This window comes from Colius striatus, chromosome 2 (assembly GCF_028858725.1).
Source record: "Colius striatus isolate bColStr4 chromosome 2, bColStr4.1.hap1, whole genome shotgun sequence".
Taxonomy (NCBI): Eukaryota; Metazoa; Chordata; class Aves; order Coliiformes; family Coliidae; genus Colius; species Colius striatus.
The window spans coordinates 102,533,291-102,559,550 of record NC_084760.1 but is presented as its reverse complement, the minus strand read 5'-3'; the positions used below and the strand labels follow the sequence as shown (position 1 = coordinate 102,559,550).

Below are 26,260 nucleotides of genomic sequence, written 5' to 3'. Positions count from 1 at the left end.
CTTAAATTCTCAAGCCCCAGACCAACCTCACTTTCAAGAATTGATTTGTTCACAAGAAAATAGCAGCAGCATTCAACCACTTGTTTTATTAATGTTTTAGTTACAAGAGTGAGAAGTGTTAGACAAACATAAATAAAACCTAAGTTATTCTTCAAGTGCTCCAGAATGAACTGCATCCTCATAGCACCCTCTCTCTTCTTTAGTTTCGGGGTGCAGTTTAATAAGATCATCAATTCGAAGGATAGTAATTGCAGCTTCTGTTGCAAACTTTAGGCTCTTGGTTTTGACCATGGTTGGTTCAAAGACACCGGCTTGTTTGTTATCGCGAGGCTTTCCATTGATCAAGTCAAGACCAATCCTGCGAAGAAGAAATCTGGTTAGAGGAGGGAGAGGTAGAAAAAGTAAGAGTGAAAAGTGTTCTTCAGCTACAAGTAGCTCTTAGTGACATACATACAGGAGTGAAGGACAGAGGGACTAGAAAAGCTCAGTAGTAACAAGTATCTCTTTTTTTTAACATGCAAACTATGTTTCAGAAAACCAGCAGAACAATTTTCCACCTCACTCCCCCATCCTGCTGTGCTTTCTGTATCCTTCCCCCAGACAGATACTTGCCATTTCAGGTTTTTGCGGTCAGGGTTAACTTGAGCCTCATTGTGGAACGCTCTCAACTTTGCAACGAGATCTGTTGCATCTTGAGCAGCATTTACTGCCAACGTATTGGGAATTATTAGGAGGGATCTTGCAAATTCTGCTATTGCAAGTTGTTCACGTGATCCCTAGAAACAGGAAAGAAGACTTTAAACCAATTGCTCCAACAAGCGGAAAAAATACAGCCATGATCAAGGGCATCAGTAGTAGGCAAGAGGCTTCTGACATGCAAACCTCATTTACAGGTCAAAGAATCATATAAGTCTAATTAATTATCAGAGAAAAGAGTAACTTGTGCCTTGCATCTTACATTCTGTAAGGTGGTAAGGTGTTCATGAACCACAGAACTTATAGTAGAAAATAAAATGGTCGAGAGTTCCCATTGTCCTAGGCTAAGACATGCACGGCCTTACTTCTGCCTGCAAGACACGTACCATGCTGGTTGCATAATTTTCAAGATATATTGAAAGTGCTGCCTCTACAGCACCACCACCTGGGACCACAGACTTGGACTCCAGAACCCTTTTAACAACACAGAGAGCATCATGTATAGATCGTTCCATCTCATCGCACATGAAGTCATTTGCTCCTCGTAAAATAATTGATGCTGAAGTACGAGCCTTTGTACTAGGGGAAAATAGAAAAAGAATCAGGAGTCAGGTGTGTTGAACAATATAAATTATAATTTTTCTTGATTAAATTTTTCTTCTAAAGCCAAGTTCAGTTGAGCCAGATTCTTTCAATGTTTATAGGAAAAATCTTAACATTGTCGCAGGCCCCAGCAGGATATGTGCACTGTAGTGCAGTAAGTCAGTAGTTTTACTTCCAATGTGGAAGAACCTAGGCTGAGTTTTAGTCTTTTAGAGCTCATCAGATAGGGGTAAGTGAGGTAATGATTGACAACAGTGCAGTACAAGCAGTCCCATGAACTGCCACACAAGTGCAGTTAGGGTCAGGGTACTTTGTTCACATATACCAATGAGAGACTACAGGAAGATAAATACCAAGGAAGGATATTAAAGCACTGGAAAAGTTAACATCCAAGATAGGTTCATGAAGAATAAACTCATACTCAAGCCCTTTAGGTATTAAGACAGCAATGGCATACTAAAATCATGAGGGGAAAATACCATGTGTGTGGACAGTTAGTAACAGTTGCTCTTACTCATTTAAAAAAAAAAAACCACCCAACCCTTTTAACACTGTGGTCCATTTCATCCTACCAAGCGGATGGTTGATACAATGAAACAAGCACAAGTAAACCCTGTCTTCCACTATGAACAGTTAAGACTAAGCTTGCACATCCCTATTCAGATGAAATGACTCAGATGGTACCTATTTCCCTTTATTGTCTGTAAAAGGAAGACGGTTTAGAAAAAACTTTTCATTAACAAAACTTTTAGTAACAGCTAACTAGCACTCTGATTGTCTCACACATTATGGTTGATGAAAGAAAGGTGTCTAAGCCCAGCAGCAGAACCTAAATGCTAATACTTACACTTCTAACTTGCCATGGACTTGAACACTCTTGCCCATGCATGTAACTACTTCTACCAGGGAAATAGCAAGGAAGTAAATAAATGGAATTTTATCCCAAACTTAGTACAAAGTGTACACAAAACCAAGTATTTTTAAAAAGATCCTTACTTCTTGATTAAAATCAACTCGTCATCACAGATTCTCTCTTGAATGACCTCTTCTGCCTGTCCCAGCATTAATGCCTCAAAGCTCTCCTCTCCTTCAAGGTTTGCAAGGGTTGAACATATGGTTGCTTAAACAAAGAAACAAAAAAAAGTGAAATTAGCATCCAATTCCAGCACATCCTTCATTTGCCAACTTCCCAGAACAGGCATACAGAAAGAAAACCAGAACCAAACGCAGCATAGGGAGGCAATTCAGTAATCCAGTTTTTAACTGATACTGCTCTTTTAACTCAACTTCTACAGCACTGTTCCACAGCTCCTGTGCTCTGCCATAATGAAAATGTTTTCTTGTGAGTTTAAAGAATTGACAGATAAAAATCCGTACAGAGCCAGAACTTTTTTCAGTATGTATTCAATGCCTTAGGAGTTCATTTGTCTTGAACTACCCAAACAATGTACTTAACTCTCCAAACAAAGGCTTACGAATGTGTGCTTAATAAAGACTTCTAAATAAATAAGGATTATGGCTCCTATTTCCACAAGCGGACAGCCTCAGCTTTTTTCTCCTCCCTGTAAATCTGCAGCAGGCAGGCAACTCTTACAATACTCATCTACTTTGAGAGAAGTCACTTCAAACCAACAGTAAAGTTAAAATCTGTGATCAGTGGCTCAGCTCTACTCATTCTCTCTTTGCACAGCTTCCATGTTACAAAGACGTATTTTGAAAATTAGTTACTACTACCCTACCAACAGCTTTTACTTAAAGAAAAAGGTGTGTATCTTTATATACATATACACCCACCTCCAGATGCCTTAGCAATCCGCTTAAGGTCCCTTTTGACAACTCTTCGTACTGCCATAGCACCAGCATCAACAAAATATTTCAGACACATATCATCGATGCCTCCAGTGGTGAGAATAACATTGGCACCAGTGGCCAAAATCTTCTGGATCCTTTCTTTGGTAATATCTGACTCTCTGCGAGGATAGTGGCAAAGTTAGAAAAATGTATTTAAACATCTAAAAAAAAATCGCATTCTGTCACTTCATTTCCTGGAATCTTAATGCAGAGCTCTGCAAGAGACCACTGCACAAAGATACTCTGACGGCTTGGAAAACTGACTTAATACTAGTTCTGCCTCCAGAAGTGGAGACTTTTGCCATTAACACTTCGTATTACTGGGAAATGTTAACATTTCAAATGTGGTTTTTTTTTTCCTCCTGCACTCAGCCAAAATTACATCAAGCCACCTCGAGGCCCAACTTAGCCTGGGAGACCCCACTGTCTCAGCTCCTCATCCCTCCACACACCTCTGCCTTATCTGGTCCAGCTTCTCAGGGTCTGAGATAACAACCTGAACACCAAGCTTCATTTTTGCTTTCTGCAGGCTGAAGTCAAGGCATGCAATCTTTGCATTAACTATTCTCTTGGTCATACCTGACAAGAGAAAACAAGAAAGAAAAGATTTTGTCAAATCGAGTTAACAAAGTACAATTAGAGGTTAAAACTGAACGGTCACATTTCACGTTTCCATTCAGTTTGCTTCAGTTCTGCTCTAGCACAGAAAAATGCCAGAATGCTTTCAAAGAGTCAATTTTTTTCTTTTTAAAATTAAAACATCTCTCCTGTAACCTCTGTTACCTTTTTACAGACCCCAGCCCCAAAAATGTGAGTGACCATGACAAGCTGACCCATCGTCTCGCATTCTTTAAGTTACCTAATCCCAACACAGCTCTGCTAAATATCAGGAGTTCCTCACAAACCTGACAGTAGCTCGCCACAAGGCAAGTGCTCATGTTCCAGATAACCATGTTACCAAGCCACTACTGAGCTAGGGAAACTACAGTAACATTAGTGGGCAGACCCTAGCCTAGAAACCACAGCTGAAGTGATACGGGGTTTGTGTGTTCTTGTTGAATTTTTCTTGAATTGAAAACTCACATGTTTCACAGCTAATGCAGTCAGTAACAAGATCCATGCAGAAGAAGGGAAAAGACCAACTTGCCACAAAAGCTTTCTGAAGCAGAGTGTATTCTTACCCTGGGAGCCCACCACACAGTTCAGAGCGTAACCGTTCACCAGGATGCTCTCCTTCTGGCTGCGGCCGTGGGCCTTCAGGACGTTAACCGAGTTGATCGGGTATCGAGCCTGACCCTTCTGGTCTGTGTACTTAACTGCCAGTGCAGCATCCACCACCATATTAGCAAAGAAATCACCATCACTAAAATGCTGTTAAGGTTAAAACTAAAGAAGAAAACTAATATTATGCTTTAGGGGCAAAAAAAAAAAAAAGGTCTGTGACAGCACCTGAACTAAGAGTCAAAAGGAACTCCAGAAAGCCACAGAACTGCTTCATTTACTGCTGCCTTAAAGGAACAAGTAATTCGTAAAGATGAAACACTGGTAAAGAACTAGGGCAGATGCCTTGTTTTACACACTTTTTGTATTAAACAAAAACACCTGTCCTATGGTCAGCTCTATTCCCTTGTCAGCATCAAAGCTAAAACATGAAGGAACCCCTGGGACTACCCAGAGCAGTAAAACCCAACCCTCTTTCTTCTTGTTTTACTCCGCAGGAACTTGACTTCCATTCACACAACTCCTTTTCTAGCCTCACTAATGTGCAATGTCATGAGGGAACAAAATACACTGCTAAAGCTATTGTTATGTGCCTAACCAGGCTTCAGTGCATTGAAAAGAGCCTGACCGTGTTTTCCCATGTCAGGTAAGAGGATCTGTGCAATGTCTTTTACACCCCAGTTATAAAAACAACAACTTGAACACTGTAGCCCATACTAAAAAGCTGCTTTAAAGGAAAGCAGCCTAGCTACTCAGTCAAATCTACTCTCACTTAACTAACTTCAGCAAGAGTTAAAGGATACATTCCTATAATTTTAGAGGACATTGATGTTTTAGCAGCATTAATTAGGCACTCCCTGCCCAATTCATCTGTATTAATTATAAGATTTTCATTGATGTATCGAACTGCTTCCCTGTAAAATAAAGACAAACAGTGGTGAAGAAATCCACCCCTACAAAAAGGCAAAAATCTTACATGTTTGCATCCCTTCATGGGGATGATCTTTTAGGAGAGGAACGGGATATTAAAAAAAAAAAAAGCAAAATCAACCGAAAGACCCAACCCCCTCCCAAACAAAACACAGTATCCACCTTGCATCAAGACGTCTGTATTAATGAGGTCACAAATACAAGAACACACAAAAAGCATGCTGTTATCGTACCTTAAACAAACCCCCGCAATGTACTTCAACTGTACTAGTTTCTTACTTGCAAGCAAGTCGGTATCCACCGATAATGGAGGTAGGATGAATCTTCTGTTTCACTAGCTCATCGGCATTTTTTAGAAGTTCTGCAGCAATAATTACCTGTTTGAAATAAAAACACTCAGTACATGTATTCCATAAGAAGCAAAGTAACTGCCTGCTGCCATTAAGTGAAAAGTAAAATCCCCAATGGTTGTCTGCTGTTTACTCAGAGGAAACAAGAACTTGAAACTTAGAATTAGTTTCTGACATCGGGTAAAAGCCATTTTGATTCTACTGCCCTCCAAGTTGTTAAAAGTTTCAGGCAAATTTTCAACATGCAGCATCTCAATTAGCCTTAATACTTTAAATTTGTCATGACTGTGAAAAATTCACAACCTTAACTCATAATCTATCCTCAAGCTTCAAGAAAGTTAAAAATAGATAATTAAACTGCAGTAAACAAATTCCATTCCAGAGCATCAGCTGCTGTGGAAACTAACATCTCAAAAAAACTCACAAGTCTGACTTCTTTGTTCTGTAACATGCTTTAAAAACCTGCTTACATTCAGCCAACCACAAGGTTTTCATCGTGTCTAGCAGACTGACACTGCATCAAGATTCATAATGGGTACATCAAAAGCCATGCTGTGATAATGAAACGCTGACTTTTGTTGTTTGTTCTGCCTGTTGTAAAACTTCCTACGTACCACAGAGGTTGTCCCATCACCAACTTCTTTGTCTTGCAGGTCTGCCAGCTCACAAAGAACTTTTGCGGCAGGATGTTCCACTTCCAGCAGTTTCAGAATGGTTGCACCGTCATTAGTAATGGTCACGTCCTAATTGGCAGAAATCAAATAGTAATATGTACTTCCGTTATGTATTGACTGTTGTTTTGTAACATTCATACAAATGAAAGTTAATTACTGTTTGCAAATGCCCTTAATTATTCTTTGCAAATGTCCCTAACTATTAATACCAAATGTTTCCTGCTTCCTTTTTATAACCAGGAGTACCACTCCAATGACAGAAACATTACCAGTGCAGAATCTGCACCTTCTTATCAGTAAAGCTTTTACATTTCAGAAACTTAGCAAATACTTTCTTTTGCACTTCCTGGATTAGCAGCAGTGCAGTGGCTACCTTCTAATACAGCATTTTATTCCAGCAGCCTGTCAAATGGCAGGCTTTCCTCATTCACTTGAAGTCATTCAAAATATGAAATAGGCAACACTGCTTTTAAAATCTTGTGATATTATCTTTTGTTTGTTTTTCTTTCTCCTAATGTGAAAGGCCTGTCTTTAATGGGGATATTAATTCCTGTGACTTTGAGACCTGTAAGTGGCAACAAAAACTTGCGTGTGGAGACAAGAGTACCACATAAACTACTATGAGATGCAACTAAAGTGATGTAACAAACATTCATTACTTGATGCTCAATGTTAACCACACTTCTCCTCCTACCCCCCCTCAGAACTGTGGAAAACAAAAGAAGCATGTGCACCTTAGACCTAGGAAGGATACTAAGTGTAAGTACTTTTACAAAGCAATACAAGTCCTCCTAAAACTTTTTAAGGAAACCTTACTTACCCCAATATCATCCACCAACATCTTATCCAGACCAACTGGCCCAAGAGAACTCTTCACAATATTGGCAATAGCAGATGCAGCAGTAACTGAATAAATGAAAGAAGAAAAACAAAGGTGTTAAGTTTCAGCCTAGCTAAGCTAGTAATGGCTTGCTGCTACTAAAAATAATACAATCTGTTCCAAATATCACTCTTTCCTCCAAGCTGATTCAGCTAATTAACATGGCAAGTGTCAGGGAAAAAAATGGTTTCTGCTCTTCTAGTAAGATGGAAGACACTGGTGAGGTTAGAAGAGCAGCAGGGGTAGTTCAGCAGAGGTTGGTAGCACCTGCTCTTTTGGCAACAGCAAGTCATGCCATGAAACTTTGCACTCGTGTATTTCTCAGTTTTAGGCAGACAGAGAGCAATGGTATCATCATACAGCAATCAGTAACACATCGTTCGGTCTCAATGAGGTCCAAGACTGAAACATAGCTCGAATTCCCTAAGTCACAGCCATCAAAAGTGACCTTTTAGTTGCTACTGAAGATGAAGCTTTTAACATGCTGGCTTGTTTAAAGTATGTTCTGCCAACTTCATTTAGGAAAAAGATACAAACAACCTTTTCCTTCAGACCGTGGCAGGTTTTTCTTTATCCCACAAGCATAGCCACTTAATCCGTAAATTGAAAAAGTGGTAGTATAATGGGAATAGTTACACCTCAGTCTTTCATTTTGAACTTCAAACAATTTAACTGTTTCTTTTGCTTTGGAGGAGTAATGGCATCTTTCTAAAAGAATCAACCGCTGTACCAAAGATACCATAATCAAGAATCTCAGACATAAAGATATTTTTTATTACAAGTGTTGTGCCTACAGAGCTGTATGACTCGACACACCGCATTAGCGAGAAACTCATCAGCATCTTCCTTTGTCTTTTATCTAGTCGGAAATTGAGAACAGCCTCGGAATTTGCAGCCTTTCCTCAAGACTCGCGATACAATCCTGAGAAACGTGGAACGTTTTCGAGAACTACAGTTAAAGGTTCTCATCTTGGGGACGGTCCCCACTTTCAGAAGCAGCTTCTTTCCCTGTGCGGCGGCCCAACAAGGTTCTACACATAGTTCCTCGGCTGACCCTCTGGCCTTGCCGGCTGACAGCCTACGAAGCCGCGACGGAGCATAGCCCACCTCTCTACAGCAATCGCCCCGCTCTCAGCCCTTCTAGCAAGAAAGGGAAAGGGACACTGACCCTCTCCGCCACCGAGACGCTTGGGAGCGGCGCGGGCCGGCGAGAGCCTCCCGTCTCCTCACGGTGGCCGTGGGGAAGGCACGGTACCACCCACCCGCTCTCACGGCAGCAGCAGCACTCCCAACAACTCCCCCCGACCTTGGACTGAGAGGAGCCGGCAGCAGAGAGCGCTTTCCCGTGCGGGGTGTGGGCAGAGGCGGGTGAGCACATGGCGGCGGTAACGGGCGCGCCATGTTACCTTCCTCCATCCCCTCCCCCCACGGCTTCTCCATCCCCTGGCGGCAGCGCGCGGCCGTTACCGTTCTGCGTGCGGATCGTGTCGCCGCTGGTCCGCTCTCCGAAGACAGCCAGGGGCCCCTCCATCGCCGCCATCTTCCCGCTCGGCCGCCGCAGGGCCGCAGGGTGAGGGCAGGCAACGCGCGGAGCCGCGGAATGGCCAGCGCGCCGCGGGGGACGCTGGGTACCGCCCTCCCCGCGCAGGGGCAGGGCCGCGCCGCGCCCGCCCAATCCGAGCGCGCGGCGCGGCGCGGCCTCAGGCCGCCATTGGTGCGCGCAGGGGAACAAAGGCGCCACGCTGCGGGCGGGGGGGCGCCAGCACTTCCAGGAGCTTCTAGAAGGCCGCGCGGGACCGCGCCTGCGCGCTGCGCTGCCTCCGATCCGGGGCGCGGCCCCGCGGCCCCCCAGCAGCGGGTTGCGGCTGAGAGCTTAGCGTAACCGCGCGGCGGCTGGGGGCGGGCACCGCTCGTGCCTGGCGGAGGGCGGGGGTGCGGTACACCCGCAGTCCGCCGCGCTACACAAACGGGTTTGCTTCTAACGCGGGCGGGCGTTGTTTGCGCGGCGCTGGACGGAAGGGCAGCTCCGCTCCTGTGCTGCGCCAGCGCTTCTGCTTCCCCGGGCCCAGTGCCCTTAGGCCCGCTCCAGGGACCCTCGCCACAGGCTCTGCAGATGGGTGTCTCCTCACGCCCTTCTTTCCAAGGGCCTCTCTGAGTCACAGAACTGAGCTTCTCGCTTTACTCTGCGAGACGCGGCTGCCCTGGCCGCACCCGGCATGGGCGGCGCGCAGCGGGACCGCGCCGTCGCCGCGGGGCCCTACCGACGGCCGGCGGAAGTGCGAGTAGGACGCCTTCCGGGGCGAGCGCCGGCCTCGCCAAGATGGCGGCGCCCGTCTGCTCCTGAGCGGCGGGGAGGTGACTGCTACACCGCCTGGCCATGGCGCTGAGCGGCCGCAGCTCCCTGCTGCTGGTGGCCTGCAGGCTCCGGGTGCGTGGAGCGGGTAAGCTCAGCTCCTCCGCGGCTCACCGTGGCGGCCATTCCCGGCAGGGGCCTCCGCGTCCCCCGTGCTGCTGGCGCGGGGCCGCTCCCAGGGCCATCCGCGGCCGGGTGTCTCAGTGGGGCCGTGCTATCTGTGCCGGGCTCCCGCCTGCAGCGGCCATTCGGGTTGCTGTGGGGCGGGTGCGTCTCCGACCGGGGAGAGCGGTCTGAGGAAGGGAGGCGAGGGGCTCCCGCTGTCTCTCTGGACCGAAAGGTTCTGCAGTAGATCGAGTTTACAAGCCCAAGTCCAAAATCGTGCGTGTTCGGTTAATTAGAGACGCTTGGCTTGATGGTTCATAGATTCATAGAATAGTAGGGGTTGGAAGGGACCTTTAGAGATCATCTATTCCAACCTTTGTTATTTTGTAGCACTGTCATTGCTTTTTTGCATACTTGGAGTATTTAGGTGAAGCCTTAAGCCTAGGGAGCTTCTAGTCACCTACGAGTCTTGAAACAGAGTTAAAACTTACTATGCTTTTCAGTTTTAGCTCTGGTAATCTGTCTGTTTAGTGATTAAAAAAATCAAATGGGTGCTCCCTAGGGAGGAACAACCCCATGCACCAGCACAGGCTGGGGATTGACCTGCTAGGAAACAGCTCTGCGGAGAGAAACCTGGCAATGCTGGTCAACAATAAACTAACCATGAGCCAGCAATGTGCCCTTGTTGCCAAGAAGGCCAATGGTATCCTGGGATGCATCAAGAAGAGTGTGGCCAGCAGGTCAAGGGAGGCTCTGCTCCCCCTCTACTCTGCCCTGGTGAGGCCTCATCTGGAGTCCTGTGTCCAGTTCTGGGCTCCTCAGCTCAAGAGGAACTGGAGAGAGTCCAGCACAGGGCCACCAAGGTGGTCAGGGGACTGGAGCATCTTCCTTATGAGGAAAGACTGCAGGAACTGGGGCTGTTTAGTCTGGAGGAGACTGAGGGGCAACCTCATTAATACTTTTAAGTATCTAAAGGGTGGATGTCAGGAGGATGTGGTGAGTCTTTTTTCTGTAGTGTCCAGTGACAGGACAAGGGTTAACGGGCACAAGCTGGAACACAAAAAGTTCCACTTGAACACAGGGAGAACCTTCTTTCCTGTGAGGGTGAGGAAGCCCTGGCACAGGCTGCCCAGGATGGGTTGTGGAATCTCCTCTGGAGGTTTTCAAACCTGTCTGGACGTGTTCATGTGTGACCTGATCTAGATGATCTCTAGAGGTCCCTTCCAACCCCTACCATTCTGTGAGTATGTGATTTTTTGCCTTGCTGACTCTTGCAAACTGCGTCATTCTGTACTGTGTTCATTCTACTGTCTGCGCTATATTTATTTTGAAGTGTATGAGATTTTATTTACTGCTTTCTCTCAAGGTCTTCGTTTTGCATCAAACACAGCCAGTCTCAAAACTGAGACTGAAGTGGACACAAGCGAAAATGAGATTGTTTCCTCAGACTTCACTAACAGGAATCCTCGGAACTTGGAGCAGTTGGCCCTGGCTAGGAAGGAGCGTGGCTGGAAGACAACATGGCCAAAGCGTGAATTCTGGCATAGGTGAGTCGGAGTCACCAGGAGAAGTCAGGACACCCAAAGGAAAAAAAAAACAACCCCCCTAGAAACCCATTAGGTGGAAATTCTCCAATATGCACTTTTTGGGTAGCTATGTCAGTTGCTCCCCTTAGGTGTTCTTATTCAGCAGGTGTCTTCTGTGTTCAGAGAACAGTAGGCTAGCATCACAGGAAAGCATATGCCTTGAAGATCTTTCCATCTATTGTTAAGGTAGCAGTAATACTGCTATATTGCTTAAGCAACTGCTGTTTAATTTGGAATCCTCCCAGTTCTATGCTGACAATGTATCATTGTTTTATTTGAGTCACCACAATAGTCTGCTTGGGTTTGGGGTGGGTTTTTTTTTTGGTTGGTTGGCTGGTTTTAGATTTTGTTATTGTTTGGGGGATTTTGGTTTTGGGTGGGTTTTTTTGGAGGAGGGGAGTTGCTTGTGTTTTTTTAGGGGGAGGTGGTGGTTACAAAATGCTGTTTGCTTGTCCTCTAGGAAGTAAATTCCTTTTAAGATGGGGATTCAAAATCATTACTGTGTTCTTGTGGGGAGAACCACATGCAGTTTGTTCATACCTAGAAATCTGATGTTGTCTCAGCACTGTAAGAAACAGTTGCTGCTAGTACTCTGTGGTTATTTTACGGCTTATGAAGTACTACTTGACCACTTGCCAGTCCTAACACATCATTACCTGCTATGCAAGCACAAGCCTTTAAAAGTCTGCATAGTGAACCTAAAGTTACATGTCTGTGGGAGCAGTTTCCCTGGTCACAAGCACTCCAAGCTACAGTGCTTGGTTTGGAGTCTGTGCTGGTGAGAGGGTGTGTAGGACTGTGTAACTGGTGAAAAGTTGCTCTTGGAGCTTCACTCTGCTGAACTGGTGGTGTCCTAATAAGCAAAACCCTAGATAACAAAAGCAGTATTAAGAATTCATTGTTATGTTAATAACTCTAGTACATTAGATTTTATTTCATAAGGTGAGTCACTGAGGCATTTCAGCACTTGAAGGTGTTCTCTCTTTACATCATAATCCCACGTTGCTTCTTCCCTCAGGCTACGGGTTGAGCGCACCCAGCATTATGTAGAAGCCTTTGTTGAGCGCTGTAACGGGGATGTGGTGGTGTCTGCCTCCACCCGGGAATGGGCCATAAAGAGGCACCTGTACAGCCCCAGGGGAGTGACCGCCTGCAAAAACCTGGGCCGCGTCATGGCACAGCGCTGTTTGGAGGCAGGAATCAACTTTGTGAACTTTAAAGCTGTTATCCCCTGGACACATCGTTGTGACTCGGCAAGTACCATCTCCTTACGCTTATCTGGTCCTTTTCAAAGTGTGAATTTTACTCCTCTTCACCATTAGTTTCCTTAAAACTGCCATGACGATTCCTTCTTGCAGTGCTCAAGCTGCAGGTCTTGGCATTATGCCTTAGTGAGGCTGTTAACCTCAACCCTTCCACCTAATGTGTCCCCACTGATACTCTGGTGCTGATGGCTCCCATTTTTCCCTGTCTCTATCTTTTAAACAAGATTCAGGAATTTGAAAAAGCTATGGAGGAGGGCGGCGTCGTTCTACGTGAGCCACGGAGAATCTATCAGTAAAACGGAGGCTGTTGGGAAAACTTTCCAAGGAACAACAATCCCTTTCCTGGCATGGGGAAGGGCCAGAACTGGAACGTGGCACCTTGTAATAAAATACTTCTTAAATGGGCAGAAGTGTGTCCTACTCTTTGATTTTTAAAATCATCAACACCTTTAAGGCTGGTATAAATTGACAGGTTAACAGACTCTACTTCAGAGTTCAATAATTTCAAAGTGTATTTCATTGTTAATACTTAGTTTTGTATTTTCTCTATAGTGAACTCTGGAAATATTTAGATACTTTATCCATGCACCCTGCCAGTTGCATTTAACAAAATGCAGTCATTATGTTCACGCTTAGAACTGCAACAGAAAGTTATGTGCTAAACGTGGTGAAAAGATTAGATTCCTCTCTAACTCATCTTTGCAGCTTAGGTTTCATCTTGCAACCCTTAGGTTTCAACTACTTAAACCTCGCAGGTCTAGGAGGGGAGCTGCACAAATGCCAACAGTAGGGAGCAAGATGCCCTGTTCCCTCTCTCTGTGTTTTCCCGCTGCTTGGACACAGACTGGTGCTGTCAGCTTCTCTGCTGGGTGGGCCAGCCGAGCTCCTGCCTGAGTCCTTGCTGCATTGTCCCTTGTTTTAACGGAGAACTGTTGTGATGATGCAAGTGATGCTCGTGCAAGGATGTAAAGAAGCAAGGAATAGCTTTACAAAGATGCACATTGGCAACATAGTACAACCAGCAAGGCTGACTCAAAGCCAACCTTAATTTGCTAGCTACTTCCTTATATATGCTGCTTCCACCCATGTGATCACACAGGGCTCAATTGATTAACATGGAGCACTTGTTCCTAATAATTGGAAGAAGGTTGCCAGCTGCATCAACTTGACCCTGCCATCTTTATTCAAACTAAGGAAGTAGCAGGCTGATCCAAGTCATTTTCATACCCACAGAAAATCCCTCTGACTGAAAGCCCTTGAGTTGTGGGAGGCCAACCTGGCCTGTATAATGAGGTGCTGCACTTGCTGCCAAGGGCTGACAGACTCGGGGGGAGGTGACATGAAGGCCAGGGTGGTGTGTGGCCCGGGTCCAGGGGCAGGTGGTGTGGGACCAGCCCGGTTCTGGTGTTTGTGCTAAAACAGTCATAATTCTTTAAAAAAAACATCCCACTGTTCTCGTTCTACTGAATCTCTACCTGGGGGTTGCTGCAGGTTCATAATATTTAACTCGCAGATCGTGATAGCCTTTGAGTGACCTTTATTTCCGGAAGACAGGGATGCGAGACGCGAGCTGTCTGTGCTTTCTCTGTGAAGGGAGGCTCCGCATAGTTGCTTTTCAGCCTTCCGATCATAAACCTCCCCTTCTCCTCCCCGCGGCCCTGCGCACTGACCCACTCACCTCCGCCCTCGGGTCAGCCTTTTTCAACCCAGACAGGAGCCGCCCCCGCCGGGGTGGGGTTGGGCACAGCGGGCCGATCCGATCCGCGATGGATCTAGGGGCGTCGGGCTTCGAGGAGCGCTTGTCGTGCGTGCAGGGCCGCCTCCGCAGCGCCGCCTTCGTGGGTGAGCCGAGCCGAGCCGTGCCGTGCCGTGCCGGGGCGGCACGGAGGGTCTGTCGGCCCTCAGTGGTGCTCTCGCTGAGGCCTGGCGGCGGGGCCCGTGCCCGGCGAGGGGCGAGGCTGTGGCGACGCGGGCATTGGGGTGTATTTAGCGGATAGCGGCGCTGGTGTGTACCAGAACGGCGAAAGCGGGGACGCTTTTTGTGCTCCTTTTAAACGGGCAGTGGAGGTTGGAAAGTGAGGCCTCGCTGCGGTGCTGGCCGCGGCTCGGTGGGCTGGGGGCCCAGGGTGTGAGCTACGACCGTGGTTCGTGCTCCAAAGGGTGAGGCGGGCCCCGGGTCCCTCCCGGGGGGATGTTTCCCTTTCCCTGTCACGCCAAAGGGGTGAGTGAGCGGGAGACTCGCCTTCCGCGCTACTCGGTTGCCTTCTCTCTCGAGCTTGCTCCAGCTGGGTTTGACACAGAGGTTACAGTGAAGGGAGGTGTTTTGGACGTCCTCATCCTTATGCTTGTGGAATGCCCATGTTGTATTTCAGACTTTTTTGTGTGTGTTTTCCATCTCAACAGCCCTTGATATGGAGTTTACTGGCTTACATTCAACTCTTCCACAAAATAACAGGCTCAGGTAAAGCTATGGGACTTGAAATGTGAGGGAGACTTGTTGCTCTGTTTCTGTGAGACCAACATGTGCATTGCAAACCTCCTTCTTTCTTTACCCCAATTCTGTTTTTATCTATAGCCTGTTTGATTCCCCCGTGGAGCGGTACCTGAAAGCCAGGCAGAGCGTTCAGCAGTTCACTGTTACTCAGCTTGGTAAGTGCTGTTTCGACACAGAAGCAGACTCCTGAGGTCCCAGTGATAACTGGCCTTTTGCCAGCTGGTGATCCCTGTTGGTATCTCTGCTCTCAGTTTACTCATTGCAGAGCCATTTGTTTGCTGTGGTAATTTCTTTTCCCTGTCTGAAGTTGGATACTATTAACATGTTAATGTTTTAAAAACTGAAAGTCGGAGGGGCCATACACTTTTTTTTACTGGTCTAAATTTAATTTCAGATACAAATACAGGGCTTTTAAAACAGGGGATGCGAGCAAGAAGTAGGGTGACAGCAGTTCTTATTCAAGGCTGTATCACTTGATGCGGTGTATGAGTAAGGGGAACTACCAAAAGTTAGTATTTCTGATATTCCTAAAATAAAAAAAATCAAGGAAGGGACTGTGGTGGTGGTGGAGAACTATTGCCAGTTAAGAACCATCTCCAAAACTGTTTAAAGTATTGGTCAAGGCCTTAGGCTACGTAAGATGTTAATGTGCTTTTTAGGGATTAATAGAAAAAGAAAGAACCAAAGTAATAAAAAACATGTTTCAGTCCTATGTGGTGCCTAGCTCCTTTCAAATACTGTTGTAGTTTAGTTGGACCCACAGACCTGTGGATGCATAGTTGGAGATTTTTATCCTCTCCTTACCCTTTGCTCAATCTCTTTGCTCTTGAATCAGACGACTCCTTTTCCCAATCGGCGCTAAAAGATTGTTTAGCTTTCAGGGAGCTGGGGTGTGGCCTGTCAATTTCTATTCAGGTTTGCACTGTGGCATTAGTGAATGGAAAACATGTACCCCATCAGGGTATCCACTCATCCCTTAGTTAATTTTCACAGTATAGACATCCAGCTAAACATTGCATTTCAGTGGAGGTTTCTCTCTGTTGCAGGGCTGGCAATATTCTCAAATGAAAATTCAAACAAGTAAGTTGAAAAGCAGTTTTCTGTTATAGTGAGAACAGGGCAGGTGAGATTTTGCACATAATTCTTTTGGAAGGAGTTATTTCTTGTAATTCTCTTCTAGAGAGGTTTTTCTTTTCATTGTAGGTATGTGGTACATTCGTACAACTTTTTTCTCTTTCCCTCAACACTGGGAGTTACGGATGTCGAGTTCACCCTTTCTGCATCTAGCATTCAGTTCCTGTCTCGTTATGGCTTTGACTATAATAAGGTATGTAATATCTCTGCCAGAAATCTAGAACAGAGGAAGTCTGTGCAATTACAGGAGAAACTAGGCTTAGTATCCCTAAATGCTACTTTTCTGGGATAAGCGACGTCTTCCTAAGGTGAGAATGCATCACATGGTTCGTTGTCAGTAGGGAGAGTGAATGCTGTTTTTTCTGGACAGAAGTAGAGGCAGTAACCACATCTTTGTCAGCCTAAGACACATTTCCCCACCTCAAAATAAAAAAAATAAACAAGAAGAAAAGATAACCTTTCTCTGGTGAGCTGAGAAAGGGAGTGAGTGAACAGGCCTCACTGGGAGTCTCTACTGGCTGTGAAGGCGGGGAAGTCTCAACTTATGTCTTGTGTGTTGTCACATTTCCTATCAAATTCAGACTATGTAACTACATAGGAGCAGTGTTTAACAATTTTGTACAGGAAATATCATGATACCTTGACACTTGAAGTATGTCATTAAAAGAAAGGTAAAAGCAGAGTGAAAAAAAATGGTTGCAGTTAACAAATCCTTTTCTTTCTGCCATACACAAACACATCTTCCTTCATGTAAGAATGGAGGAACATCAGCATCTTCCAAGTATATGCTGGATTTGGACCTGGCTAGCTGATAATTTGCTTTGAGAAAGTCCAGCGTGGAGTAATTGGCCTGGCTTTTTTCTTATCCCCTCTCAGTTCCTCAAAGATGGAATCCCATACATGAATGAGGTACAGGAGGAGACCCTTCGCCAGCAGCTCTTAGCGGGTAACTGGAGAATCAGCAGGTGAGCACTCTTGGGAGAGGTGGATCCTCAGTGTTAACTGTGATCACAGCTCATCTTCAGTCAGATCATTAGAGCTTGTTGGTCTAAATGCCTTGGTGCCAACTGCTCCAGCATGCTGTGATCTGTCTGAAGGAAGATGACAGTCACAGGATACAATCTGGAGAACTGTGTGACTGTCAGGGAGTGATGCTTTTGCATTCCAACAGCAAGACACAGTCTTACTCAGTTTGTAAAGAGCTTTTTCTCACGCTCTCTTTTCCCCCGCTTCTGCTTTAGTGGCCTGGACAGGAACGTGCTGAAGAAGGCTATTGATGAAGTGACCTGTTGGATAGCTACAGCAGAAGAGGAGGAGACTATGGTTCTGCAGGATCTGAATGGTATGAAGCAGGGTGCCTCCCTTAGGCATCTGTGAGCTCTAAGTGGTTTCATCATTGCTTCTGAACTTCTGGTGCTGCTGTTGTCCTTTGCTTACTGTTCTGTTAAACTACTCTGTCAAGAGTGAAAGCATCTATGCCCACTCTGCCTTTACAACAATTTGCCCCACTCTATGACTCAGTTCCTGTCTGTGACTCAGTTCTGTAGTGGAAGTGGATGTCTAGGTGCTTGGAACATGCTTTGTGGTAACTGATTTCCATTTTGTGCCGCACCAGACCAGCAGCTGAAGGTTTTGTAGTTGCTCTGGATCGGGATAACTTTTGACTTGTTTTAAATCCTGGGTGAACTATTTCTTATTTTTTTCCCTGTGGAGAGGGGAAGGTGTGTCTCCTTTCAGTTTGTTCATAGAATCATAGAATGGTAGGGGTTGGAAGGGACCTCTAGGGATCGTCTAGTCCAACCTCTGTTACTCAAGCTGGTCCACCTAGATCACACAGGAATGTGTCCAGGCAGATTTGAAAACCTCCAGAGGAGACTCCACACCGTCCCTGGGCAGCCTGTGCCAGGGCTTCCTCACCCTTACAGTAAAGATGTTATGCCTTAAGTTTAAGTGTAACTTTTTGTGCTCCAGCTTATGCCCATTACCCATTGTCTTTCTTATGTGGAACAACAGAGTCCCGTGGAGGTGCATTTCTATGCTAATGGGGATAAACGGGCCACTTGCTACAAACATTTTCTTTTGGGAGCACTATAGCAGAGCTGAGAAATTTTCTGTGTCATTCTGGAGGAGTTCTGAAGGACAGGGAGTTGTAGCAGAGAATAGTTTTTATGTTCACGAACAGAAACCAAATACGAATCCTCTAGGTCAGGGAATAAAATACAGAGGAGGTTAGGAAGGGTAGAAATTGCTGAAGGCTTGTTCTGTTGATAGATTTTCTGTCATTTTTTTTCTTTTCCTGAGTGAAATACAGGCAGTGAGGAATGTGCTGTGTTTTGTATTTGCTATGCCAGATGTAGTAGGGTCTGACAGTAGTGAGCACCTGTGACAAAGATTCAAGTAAGCAATAAGGCATCTTTTTGTGTGCTGTTCAGACAAGGACTCGGTTAGTTCCTTATCACCTGTGGGTAAGATGGCTTGGTACCTCTCATCTGTGCTTGGCTCTGAAACTTCTCAAAAGCACACTCTCTGAGTAGTAGCCTTCTTCCCTCTTCAGATAGTCTCTTTCCTCTCTGTCCTCACAGGAGATTATTTACCTATCATTCTAACTGCGACACTTTTTGTTTGGTTCGTTTTGAGATTTTTGTTTTGTTGGGGTTTTTTTCCTGTCTGTTTTTTTTCTATCCTCCTGTATGATAATGTAGATCATACATTCAGGAATATTTTCTGGGTAGGGGGGAGAAACATCTGGTCAATCCCTCTGTCTAGAAGAATGGTTTTTTCCTAAACAGGCCTGCCTGCTCCTCAAGTTCTTACTTTTTGTTAATTATTATTATTTCTTCTCTCAGGCCATCAGATGTTTGAAGTTCAGCTGGTTCTGAGACAAGCTCTCCAAAATGTTTGGACACAGCCTCTTGAAGACAAGAAGGTGAGATAGAAATGTGAACCTTTTGGAAAGAGGGCTGCTATCTGGACAGTTAAGACTGGCATTCTTGCAGGAACTGCAGTGTTGCTTGTACTTTTAATGATAGGGTGTAGGATGAGAAGAAAATTACTAAGGAATGTTCTGGGAAGATCCCAAGAAAAAAGATTCAGAAAACTGAGTAACTTTGGTTTCTGTTTGTTCTATAGCCACAAAATACCTTGAGTTGGAAGTGCTTTTGTTCTTGGGGCACTTTTGGAGGGACACTCCCCATGTCTTCAGACTTTTAGATCTCTCCTTCAGTACCTCCACAAGAATGTATGAGTTTTAGCCTATTTTTTGGTGTGTTTTTCCTTTGCTGACTTTTGGCATGTAGTCGCTTTGAAGACTTGCCTGTTATGTGGTTTGCTGTTTTGCTATTTTACATTTGGTGCAATATTTTCTGTGACTGTGCACTTCTTAAAACATGATGGGAGTGTGATATCAGCCAGTTGCTTAGAAGTATGTTACATGAGTCCTTTTGGTTTATTTTTTTCATTAGTACTATTTTAGTGTGGTAACCAGTGTCAGCAGAGTGACAGATTTACCCAGCCTTCTCTCCTGAAGCCTTTGGGGACCTGGTTTGTGTGATTGCCGTTTGCTTCTGGTTTTCGTGCTGTGAACTTACACCACATTGGTGTCAAGTTAAATTGAAGCATGTTCATTTGTGCTGTGGTAGGAATCATCATCTTATCAAGAGAGGATTAATAGGACACCTTTAGAGTAGATCTCCCTTGTTACTGGAGCAGTGATCTCTGTATGGAGGAGAAGTGGGACAGTGCTGAGGTCCCAGGAGATGCACTATTTCTTCATTCTTCATAGCTTAGAAGCTGAACTTGTCCTCAGCATCACTCAAGCCCAGTAAGCAATGTACATACAACTAGCGTGGGAGGATGAGACACCTAATGACTCTTCTTTTCAGGTAATGGTGAAAAAAGTGAGTCCACGGCATCGTTGGCTTCTGGAGGACTCTCCTGATGACTCTTGCCAGAAGGAGCTCATTCTCCTGTCTGCCCGGGGCTTCACCAACCTCTTCCAGACACTTGTTGAAGCCAAGAAGGTAAAATGCCTCATCCCTACTCTCATTTTTCATCTTTTTTTCTATTTTCTACACTGGATGTAGAGGGGTGATAAAATATAAAGTAGTAATTTGTGTTAGATGGCTCTAATCTTTCTGTGTGATCATCCTGTTTAGTTGTCAGTAACACTGAGATGAATTCTTAGATTGCAGCTACAGTTAGAAAAGCTGAGTGTTAAATATCACTTCTTTTTACTGACAGGTCCCTCTCCCAAAGCATGCTCAGAATTATGGATCCAAAGACTAGATTTCCCTTTGCTACTTTTCTATTGCTCCTTCGTACTAAATGCAACTGGGGAGAGGGAGCCGGAACCCACTCTGTGGTGTGGTTTTTATGTCACTTGAGAAAATGCAGAAGTCTACAGTGTTAAAAATCGTTGTGTCACACGCCACGAGTCACCCTGTGCCTAAGGAGGCTGGGCAGAATCTTGCCTTTGGGGCAAATGAGGCTTTTCAGCATGTGACAGACCAGTTTACCAAACCACGTGGACCTTTGGTCTGATCACATGTGGAAATTCTTACATCCCGTGTGCAGATTATGGAATGAATTTCAGCTTTGGCAGACTACGGGTGGTGTGCAGGCAAAGGCTGTCCCTGCCCTCGTGAGGGACCTGTAAAGCTGATTGCTGGAAGGTGTTACAGGTATTCAGATGAGCTGAGGATCCACCTAAATCCTTAGGCCCACTCAAACTAGAATGCTGTTGGAAAAATCTCTTCCTCAGAGACTCCACAAGTCTGATTTTCCTGAAAGCAGTAGTCCTCCTGTGAGCCTGGCAGCCTGAATGACTTTTGAGTGGGTCTTGTTGGCTGGAGGCAAGGATTCCAGCTGCTGAGCATGCCTGAAGTTGGTTATCTCCGAGTTCTCTTTGAAAATAAGCACTGATGAGCTGTTACATTTATGTTCTTCCCGTAGCCCCTGGTGGGACACAACATGCTTATGGATCTCATGCATCTTCACGATAAGTTCTACAAGCCTCTTCCAGGTAATGCTGTGCATAGCTGCTGTCCCCAGGCAGCAGTGCACTGTCTGTGCAGTGGGCATGGGACAGTAAGCACGGTGGTCATTTGCCACCCCAGCCACCCACAGTGCTTAGCAAGCAGCAGTGCTAGTTGCTTTAACTGCTGGAGTGGTGTGTTGTTGCTCTGACTTCACCCTTCTTTTTGAATTCATTTGCAATATCACTGGCTTTTCCTCAGTTTTACATTGTCCTTCTGCATGTCTTTTCTGCTTTCAGAAAGCTATGAGGAGTTTAAAAGGAACATTCACAATCTGTTTCCTGTCCTCATAGACACCAAGACTGTAACAAAATCCATCTGGAAGGTGAGATGCAAAGGTCTTTTTGTTTGGAGTTACAGCTTGTCTTTCACCCAAAAGAGAGGATGTTGTTCTTCAGGGCCCTCCTATCACAGAACTGTGACCAGTTCTCAGTGTTGCCCAGAAACATTCTGATTTTAGACACCATTTAACGAATCATCAGTGCCAGTAAATGAGCTTGCCTGCCATGGAGTCTGTCTTGGTTTTTTTTCTGACATGTTCTTCTTTTACAGAGGTATTCTTTTCCTCGAGTATTTAATCTTTTGGAGATACATGAGGTTTTGTGCAGGTAAGTAGTGTCCTAGAAAGACTTAAGCAATCCTTTTGTTTTCTTGGGATAGATATTTCCAAGTCATTCACTTCCTATGTTTTCACCTTTCTCTCTTCCCGAATGTTTTTCAGCTGATTTCTTGTCTTTCAAAATTTAAGAGCAAAAAGATTGTCTCATCTTTCTAACAAAGTAATTGTGGAGGAAATTATTTGTTCTGAGTCACTTCTCATATTTTACCGCCATTACTTCATTGGTCACAAGTTTGGCTTGCAGACAGCCTTACATCCAGACTTAGAGTTGTTACGAAATGAATGAGTTTTAGTGAAAATACACCCTAATTTCAGAGTACCAGCTTCCAAGGAAAATCTGCACTGAACCCAAAGCAGTAACTGAATGCAATGTTCAAATGGAGGACATGGGCAGATACCATATCTCATGAGCTTGGCCGTGGTGTTAGTTTTTGGGAAGAAAACTGATAGATACGATTCAGCTAAGTATCTTGTCCTTTTCATAGAATACCACCAAAGTTTCTTTAGAAGTCTTCAGCAGCTTTTTCTGATGTGAAGCCACAGGTCGTTAGAAAACAGTAATTTGTCTCGTAACAAGGAAAGACAAAAGTCTTACACACCCGCTTGTCTTCAGCAGCAAGCTGAACCCCAAGGATGCAACGTGCCCAGTGATAGCTCTTGCAAGTGACTGCTTGAGATATGGTATGTTCTTCAGTGAATCTTCAGAGGCCGGAAGCTAAAAGGGATTTTGTTGTACTCTGTGAACTAATGTCCCAATGCAAAGCATGAGTGGGTGCCTGTGGGGCTGCTGAAGTTGCACTGAGCTGCTGATACACGTTCTCTTTTTGTCCAGACCCAAAGCCTGGGCTCCCAAAGTGTTATGTGTTGTACCTGTCCCTGGCAGCTGCCAAGGGTAATGGGGTGCAGGTTTTTATCATGGTGCTAGCACAAATGGCTCTTAATCCCAGTGGAGTTGAATTGAGCCCCTTGAGCTGGCACTGTGAAGAGTCAGTAGCCCTTGCAAGGGGAGGCAGGGAACAGTAGAATGGAAAACAGAGGGAGGTCCCAGAAGGTAGCAGGAGCTTGGTGGCTCGTGTGCAGGAGGTTGTGTTCAGTATCTGACGTGATACTGACTTCTCCTGACAGCATGGTGTCCTGCAGTGCTGGGCCTCCTGTGTTTTGAAAAGGTTATCATATCATCAGTAATGTATATAAGACAGTTTGATTTAGATCTTCCTTAAAGTTGGGTTTTATTTAATGTGCATCTCAGCTCTTCATTTGTGTAACTGCTGTATTTTTGTTGGTGGTGTTTAAAAATGCATGGTAGAAGCACAGACTTTCTGTGAGATGTAAAGGTTTCAGTTGAGGAAGGAAACAGCTGGGCAGGCAGGGGGAGGTGGTATAAAACCTTCAGAAGGGGACAGTGGATCTTGGGAATATTAGGATTCTGCAGTGGAGCAGTTTCCACAGGATGCAAAAGGTGCTCTCTCCTTTTTGGTTTTGTCACATGTTTACAGCTGAGAAGAAATCTCCTCACGAGGCAGGCTATGATGCATTTCTCAGTGGTTCAGGTAAAATGCTTCTTAAACACTTCTCCAGAGTTTGGGTTGAGACTTGGCAATGCCTCTTTGGCTCTGTAGCTCTGTTTTTGATGCGAAGAAATATGTGTTTATATACAGTCTCTTGCTCTTAGTAACTTCATAGTGAGTTTTTGCTTTCTGTTTTTTCAGTCAACGTTTTTCTGGCTTTGTTCTAACACCACCTCCTCATTCCTCCCCCTAGTTCTTCTGAAGTCAGCTCATTTGCTGCTGCATGGATCCACAGAGTGAGTGATGTTTTAAATGCTCACTGAAAGTTGCATTATATGGGTGGGTCCTATGGAAAACAGTCATTGGCTGGTTCTGGCTGATGTTTTGTTTTGCAGACTCGCCTTCCTTTTGGGTAAGAGAAAGCGTTATTGGAAACGTCACTGTCCTAATTAGATTTTTATGTTATAAATCTGAAAGTAGCAGCTTTATGTCAAAGCTGACATTTAAAAAAATGAAATCAGGGGCCGTGCGATGGCTCAGAGGTTGGGAAATAGCACTGTGACTCCTTTATCCAAAGAACAATCTCTCTTGAGTTCGGTTCACTTGGGGAAGGGTCAAATAATTTTCCATTACTTTCCTTTTTTGAAATAAGCATGATTCAGTGCCTTCAGCTAAGTTCCTAAGAGGCAACTGTTCAAGTCCTTTCCCTTTGCCCGCAGCTTTGAAACTTGTGCAGAGGATACCAAGATCTGAAATGCCTATTTTGTCACTAGTTGAAGAGCTGCTTCGGGAGCTCTGTGCTCCAGAGACGCTGTGCAGGGCTGGAGAAACAAAACCCTGTTCCATTTTGTTTCTTGCTGTAGTGATGCAGTGGAGGCTGATCCTTCTTTCTCTCGGTATCTCACTGCGTTAGCTGAGTATCTGAACAAAGTGAATTTCATCCGAGGTGCCGCTTCGAGCGTTGTACGTATGGATTGCAGGTGTCTGACTGGTTCGTGGGGGGGCGCAGCTCAGTAGCCTACTCCGTGGCTTCGCTAGAAGACAAAAATCCACCAGTGCCTGGGTCCACCCTGGCGGAAGTTACCGTCATACAAATGTCACAACCGACCTTTCCAAATGGGAAACGAGTTGAATTTCTGCTTTGTGGAATGTTTCAGTGCTGTTATCCTGTGAGGTGGCACTGGTCAGTTTACATTGCCCCTATTCTCTCTGCTCTGTGAGAGAGCTCGCTGATTCTCTGGTGGTTCCTCCACAGCAGTCGTGACAGTCTGCTGTTCTGACACGTGTTTAGAACAATTTGGGGACAAAAAGGAAAATAATATTACACCAACAGCTGTGTTGCACAGTTGGTCCTGTGTGTCATGTTTTGCACGTTTCTGATTATGGTAGTAGTGCTTCGATAGTATTTCCAAACTCAAAAATACTGCATAATAATGTCCCAGCATTGTGCACTTTCCAGAATTTTTCTGGGGAAGATGCTCCCTACCAGCATCTGCCTGCCTTGGTTGTCCGTGTCCGAGGCCAGCCAGGGCTGAATGAAGGGCAGATTTACCAAGAGTTTGAAGCTCTTTGTCGCTTTGATGTCAGGCGGCTTTCAGAGAACCAGTTCCTGCTGCTCTCCAATAAATTAAAGTAGTAAGTGATCAGAAGTTTTCTGTCCCTTCATCCTCTGGCATGCAAGTCTTCACCCTGCCCTCCCTTTGCTGTGACCGCTCTTAGCTAAAGAGATGCCTGTGCTGAGCTGTGGGATGTTGTAAGCAGCCCACAAGCCGTGGCTCCTGACATCGGCTTTCATTTCAGCGTGAGGCTCGTTCTGCAAGATTATAAGCATCACCCTCGCCTGCAGGTTTCCCTCTATCGCCACTGGAGGGACTCGCCCCGCGTGAGCTGCCTGCTGCAGTGAGTTAGGGAAATGCCAGGGGTGGGGGTGAGGGGGGTGAACAGCGTGCCTCCCTGGCTACTTGGCAGCAGCCTGCCGCTCTTCTCCAGTGTTCTTCTGCCAGCCCTTCCAGAGGACGAGGGCTTCAGAGGCAGATTTGCTTCCAGACTGCTGGATGGCTATGTGGGAGCTTGCAGCCCTGGCCAACTGGGCTATAATCTTCATAAAATCATAGAATGGTAGGGGCCGGAAGGGACCTTTAGAGGTCGTCTAGTCCAACCTCCCTGCCATGGCAGATCCACCTAGATCAGGTTACACAGGAGCATGTCCAGTCAGGTCTTGAAGATCTCCAGGGCTGGAGACTCCACACCTTGATAGTACCTCACGGATAGCACAAAACTCTGTATGTGCTATCGGACAGAAGGTGATTTTGTTAGAGGTAGCACTACAGCTCATTAAGCTTGAGGAGAAGAGGGGCAATCTGCCAGCCAGGACATGGATATGTGTTTTTTTCTGCAGCAGAGTCAAAAGCTTGACAGTAGGAGAGAAATCCAGGTTCAAAGTGCTCCCCTCTCATGAGATGCTGACAATGATGCTCATGAAGAGTGAATTTCTGGCCTTAAGACTGTTTGGACAGTGCTTAGTGAGAACAAAATTAAACCCTAAATATAAGTAGGCTGATATTGTTTTATTATTTCTGCCTTTCAGAGTCTCAGGTATTGTGGCACTGTGGTCTCTCCTCACCTTTGTACTCGGAGGAGCTCCTTGCTGTTGACGTGAGGAATGCAGATCCTACTTTGTGTTTGGCTGTGTTTCACTTTGTTTCATTCCATTCCATCAACTGAGCAAAATAAAAACCCAACCCGATCCAAAAGCTGTGAACAGTGTGTTTAATTACTTCCTTGGAAATGTGCTTCTAAAGAGGATGTGGTGGTTTCCAACGTGTGGTATTTTGCAGTCTGTTCAAAGCGTAGTCCCCTCCTGAAGAGGGAGGGGGTGTTTCTTTTGATGCCTAATTTACCTCAATCCTGTGCTAGTTCTTCATAGTTCTTCACAAACCCAGTTTGTTCCCAGTGCTC

At 45.4% G+C, this 26,260-nt stretch overlaps 3 protein-coding genes and 1 non-coding gene across 4 annotated transcripts; 2 read left to right on the top strand and 2 right to left on the bottom strand.

Annotated features, from left to right (window-relative positions):
* Window positions 1-71: 71 nt before the first annotated feature.
* On the bottom strand, window positions 72-8,845 carry TCP1 (t-complex 1). The gene is made up of 12 exons (XM_061991633.1): window positions 8,673-8,845; window positions 7,146-7,231; window positions 6,266-6,394; window positions 5,581-5,678; window positions 5,175-5,285; window positions 4,332-4,513; window positions 3,603-3,729; window positions 3,094-3,269; window positions 2,296-2,419; window positions 1,083-1,275; window positions 613-776; window positions 72-358 (listed from the first exon to the last, which is right to left on the bottom strand). The coding sequence occupies exons 1-12, from the start codon at window positions 8,743-8,745 to the stop codon at window positions 145-147; spliced, it is 1,677 nt and encodes a 558-aa protein (XP_061847617.1). The 5' UTR covers window positions 8,746-8,845; the 3' UTR covers window positions 72-144.
* LOC133625049 (small nucleolar RNA SNORA29) lies at window positions 7,700-7,835 on the bottom strand. Its single transcript, XR_009818347.1, has one exon. It is a non-coding gene; the product is annotated as a small nucleolar RNA SNORA29 (small nucleolar RNA).
* Window positions 8,846-8,985: 140 nt separating the features above from the next.
* On the top strand, window positions 8,986-12,924 carry MRPL18 (mitochondrial ribosomal protein L18). The gene is made up of 4 exons (XM_061991635.1): window positions 8,986-9,646; window positions 11,030-11,210; window positions 12,268-12,502; window positions 12,739-12,924. The coding sequence occupies exons 1-4, from the start codon at window positions 9,583-9,585 to the stop codon at window positions 12,808-12,810; spliced, it is 552 nt and encodes a 183-aa protein (XP_061847619.1). The 5' UTR covers window positions 8,986-9,582; the 3' UTR covers window positions 12,811-12,924.
* Window positions 12,925-14,280: 1,356 nt separating this feature from the next.
* On the top strand, window positions 14,281-26,023 carry PNLDC1 (PARN like ribonuclease domain containing exonuclease 1). Its single transcript, XM_061989646.1, has 19 exons — window positions 14,281-14,403; window positions 14,577-14,674; window positions 15,090-15,163; window positions 16,055-16,088; window positions 16,212-16,335; window positions 17,019-17,107; window positions 17,384-17,484; window positions 18,989-19,068; window positions 20,024-20,161; window positions 21,093-21,162; window positions 21,415-21,500; window positions 21,728-21,783; window positions 22,408-22,475; window positions 23,291-23,344; window positions 23,556-23,598; window positions 24,166-24,265; window positions 24,762-24,937; window positions 25,103-25,201; window positions 25,890-26,023. The coding sequence occupies exons 1-19, from the start codon at window positions 14,281-14,283 to the stop codon at window positions 25,954-25,956; spliced, it is 1,680 nt and encodes a 559-aa protein (XP_061845630.1). The 3' UTR covers window positions 25,957-26,023.
* The last annotated feature ends 237 nt before the right edge of the window (window positions 26,024-26,260 follow it).

What these genes read in the sequence shown, in the direction of transcription:
- TCP1 (XM_061991633.1), bottom strand. Translation starts at nt 8,745, where the DNA reads ATGGCGGCGATGGAGGGGCCCCTGGCTGTCTTCGGAGAGCGGACCAGC. An exon ending in CTGTGTGGTGGGCTCCCAGG is followed by an intron (nt 3,730 to 4,331) that starts GTAAGAATACAC and finishes TTCTCTTGTCAG; the next exon opens with GTATGACCAAGAGAATAGTT. An exon ending in GAGTTGATTTTAATCAAGAA is followed by an intron (nt 1,276 to 2,295) that starts GTAAGGATCTTT and finishes ATTTTCCCCTAG; the next exon opens with TACAAAGGCTCGTACTTCAG.
- MRPL18 (XM_061991635.1), top strand. Translation starts at nt 9,583, where the DNA reads ATGGCGCTGAGCGGCCGCAGCTCCCTGCTGCTGGTGGCCTGCAGGCTC. An exon ending in AAGCGTGAATTCTGGCATAG is followed by an intron (nt 11,211 to 12,267) that starts GTGAGTCGGAGT and finishes TTCTTCCCTCAG; the next exon opens with GCTACGGGTTGAGCGCACCC. An exon ending in GGACACATCGTTGTGACTCG is followed by an intron (nt 12,503 to 12,738) that starts GCAAGTACCATC and finishes CTTTTAAACAAG; the next exon opens with ATTCAGGAATTTGAAAAAGC.
- PNLDC1 (XM_061989646.1), top strand. Translation starts at nt 14,281, where the DNA reads ATGGATCTAGGGGCGTCGGGCTTCGAGGAGCGCTTGTCGTGCGTGCAG. An exon ending in ATACATGAGGTTTTGTGCAG is followed by an intron (nt 21,784 to 22,407) that starts GTAAGTAGTGTC and finishes GCTTGTCTTCAG; the next exon opens with CAGCAAGCTGAACCCCAAGG. An exon ending in TGCATTTCTCAGTGGTTCAG is followed by an intron (nt 23,345 to 23,555) that starts GTAAAATGCTTC and finishes TCCTCCCCCTAG; the next exon opens with TTCTTCTGAAGTCAGCTCAT.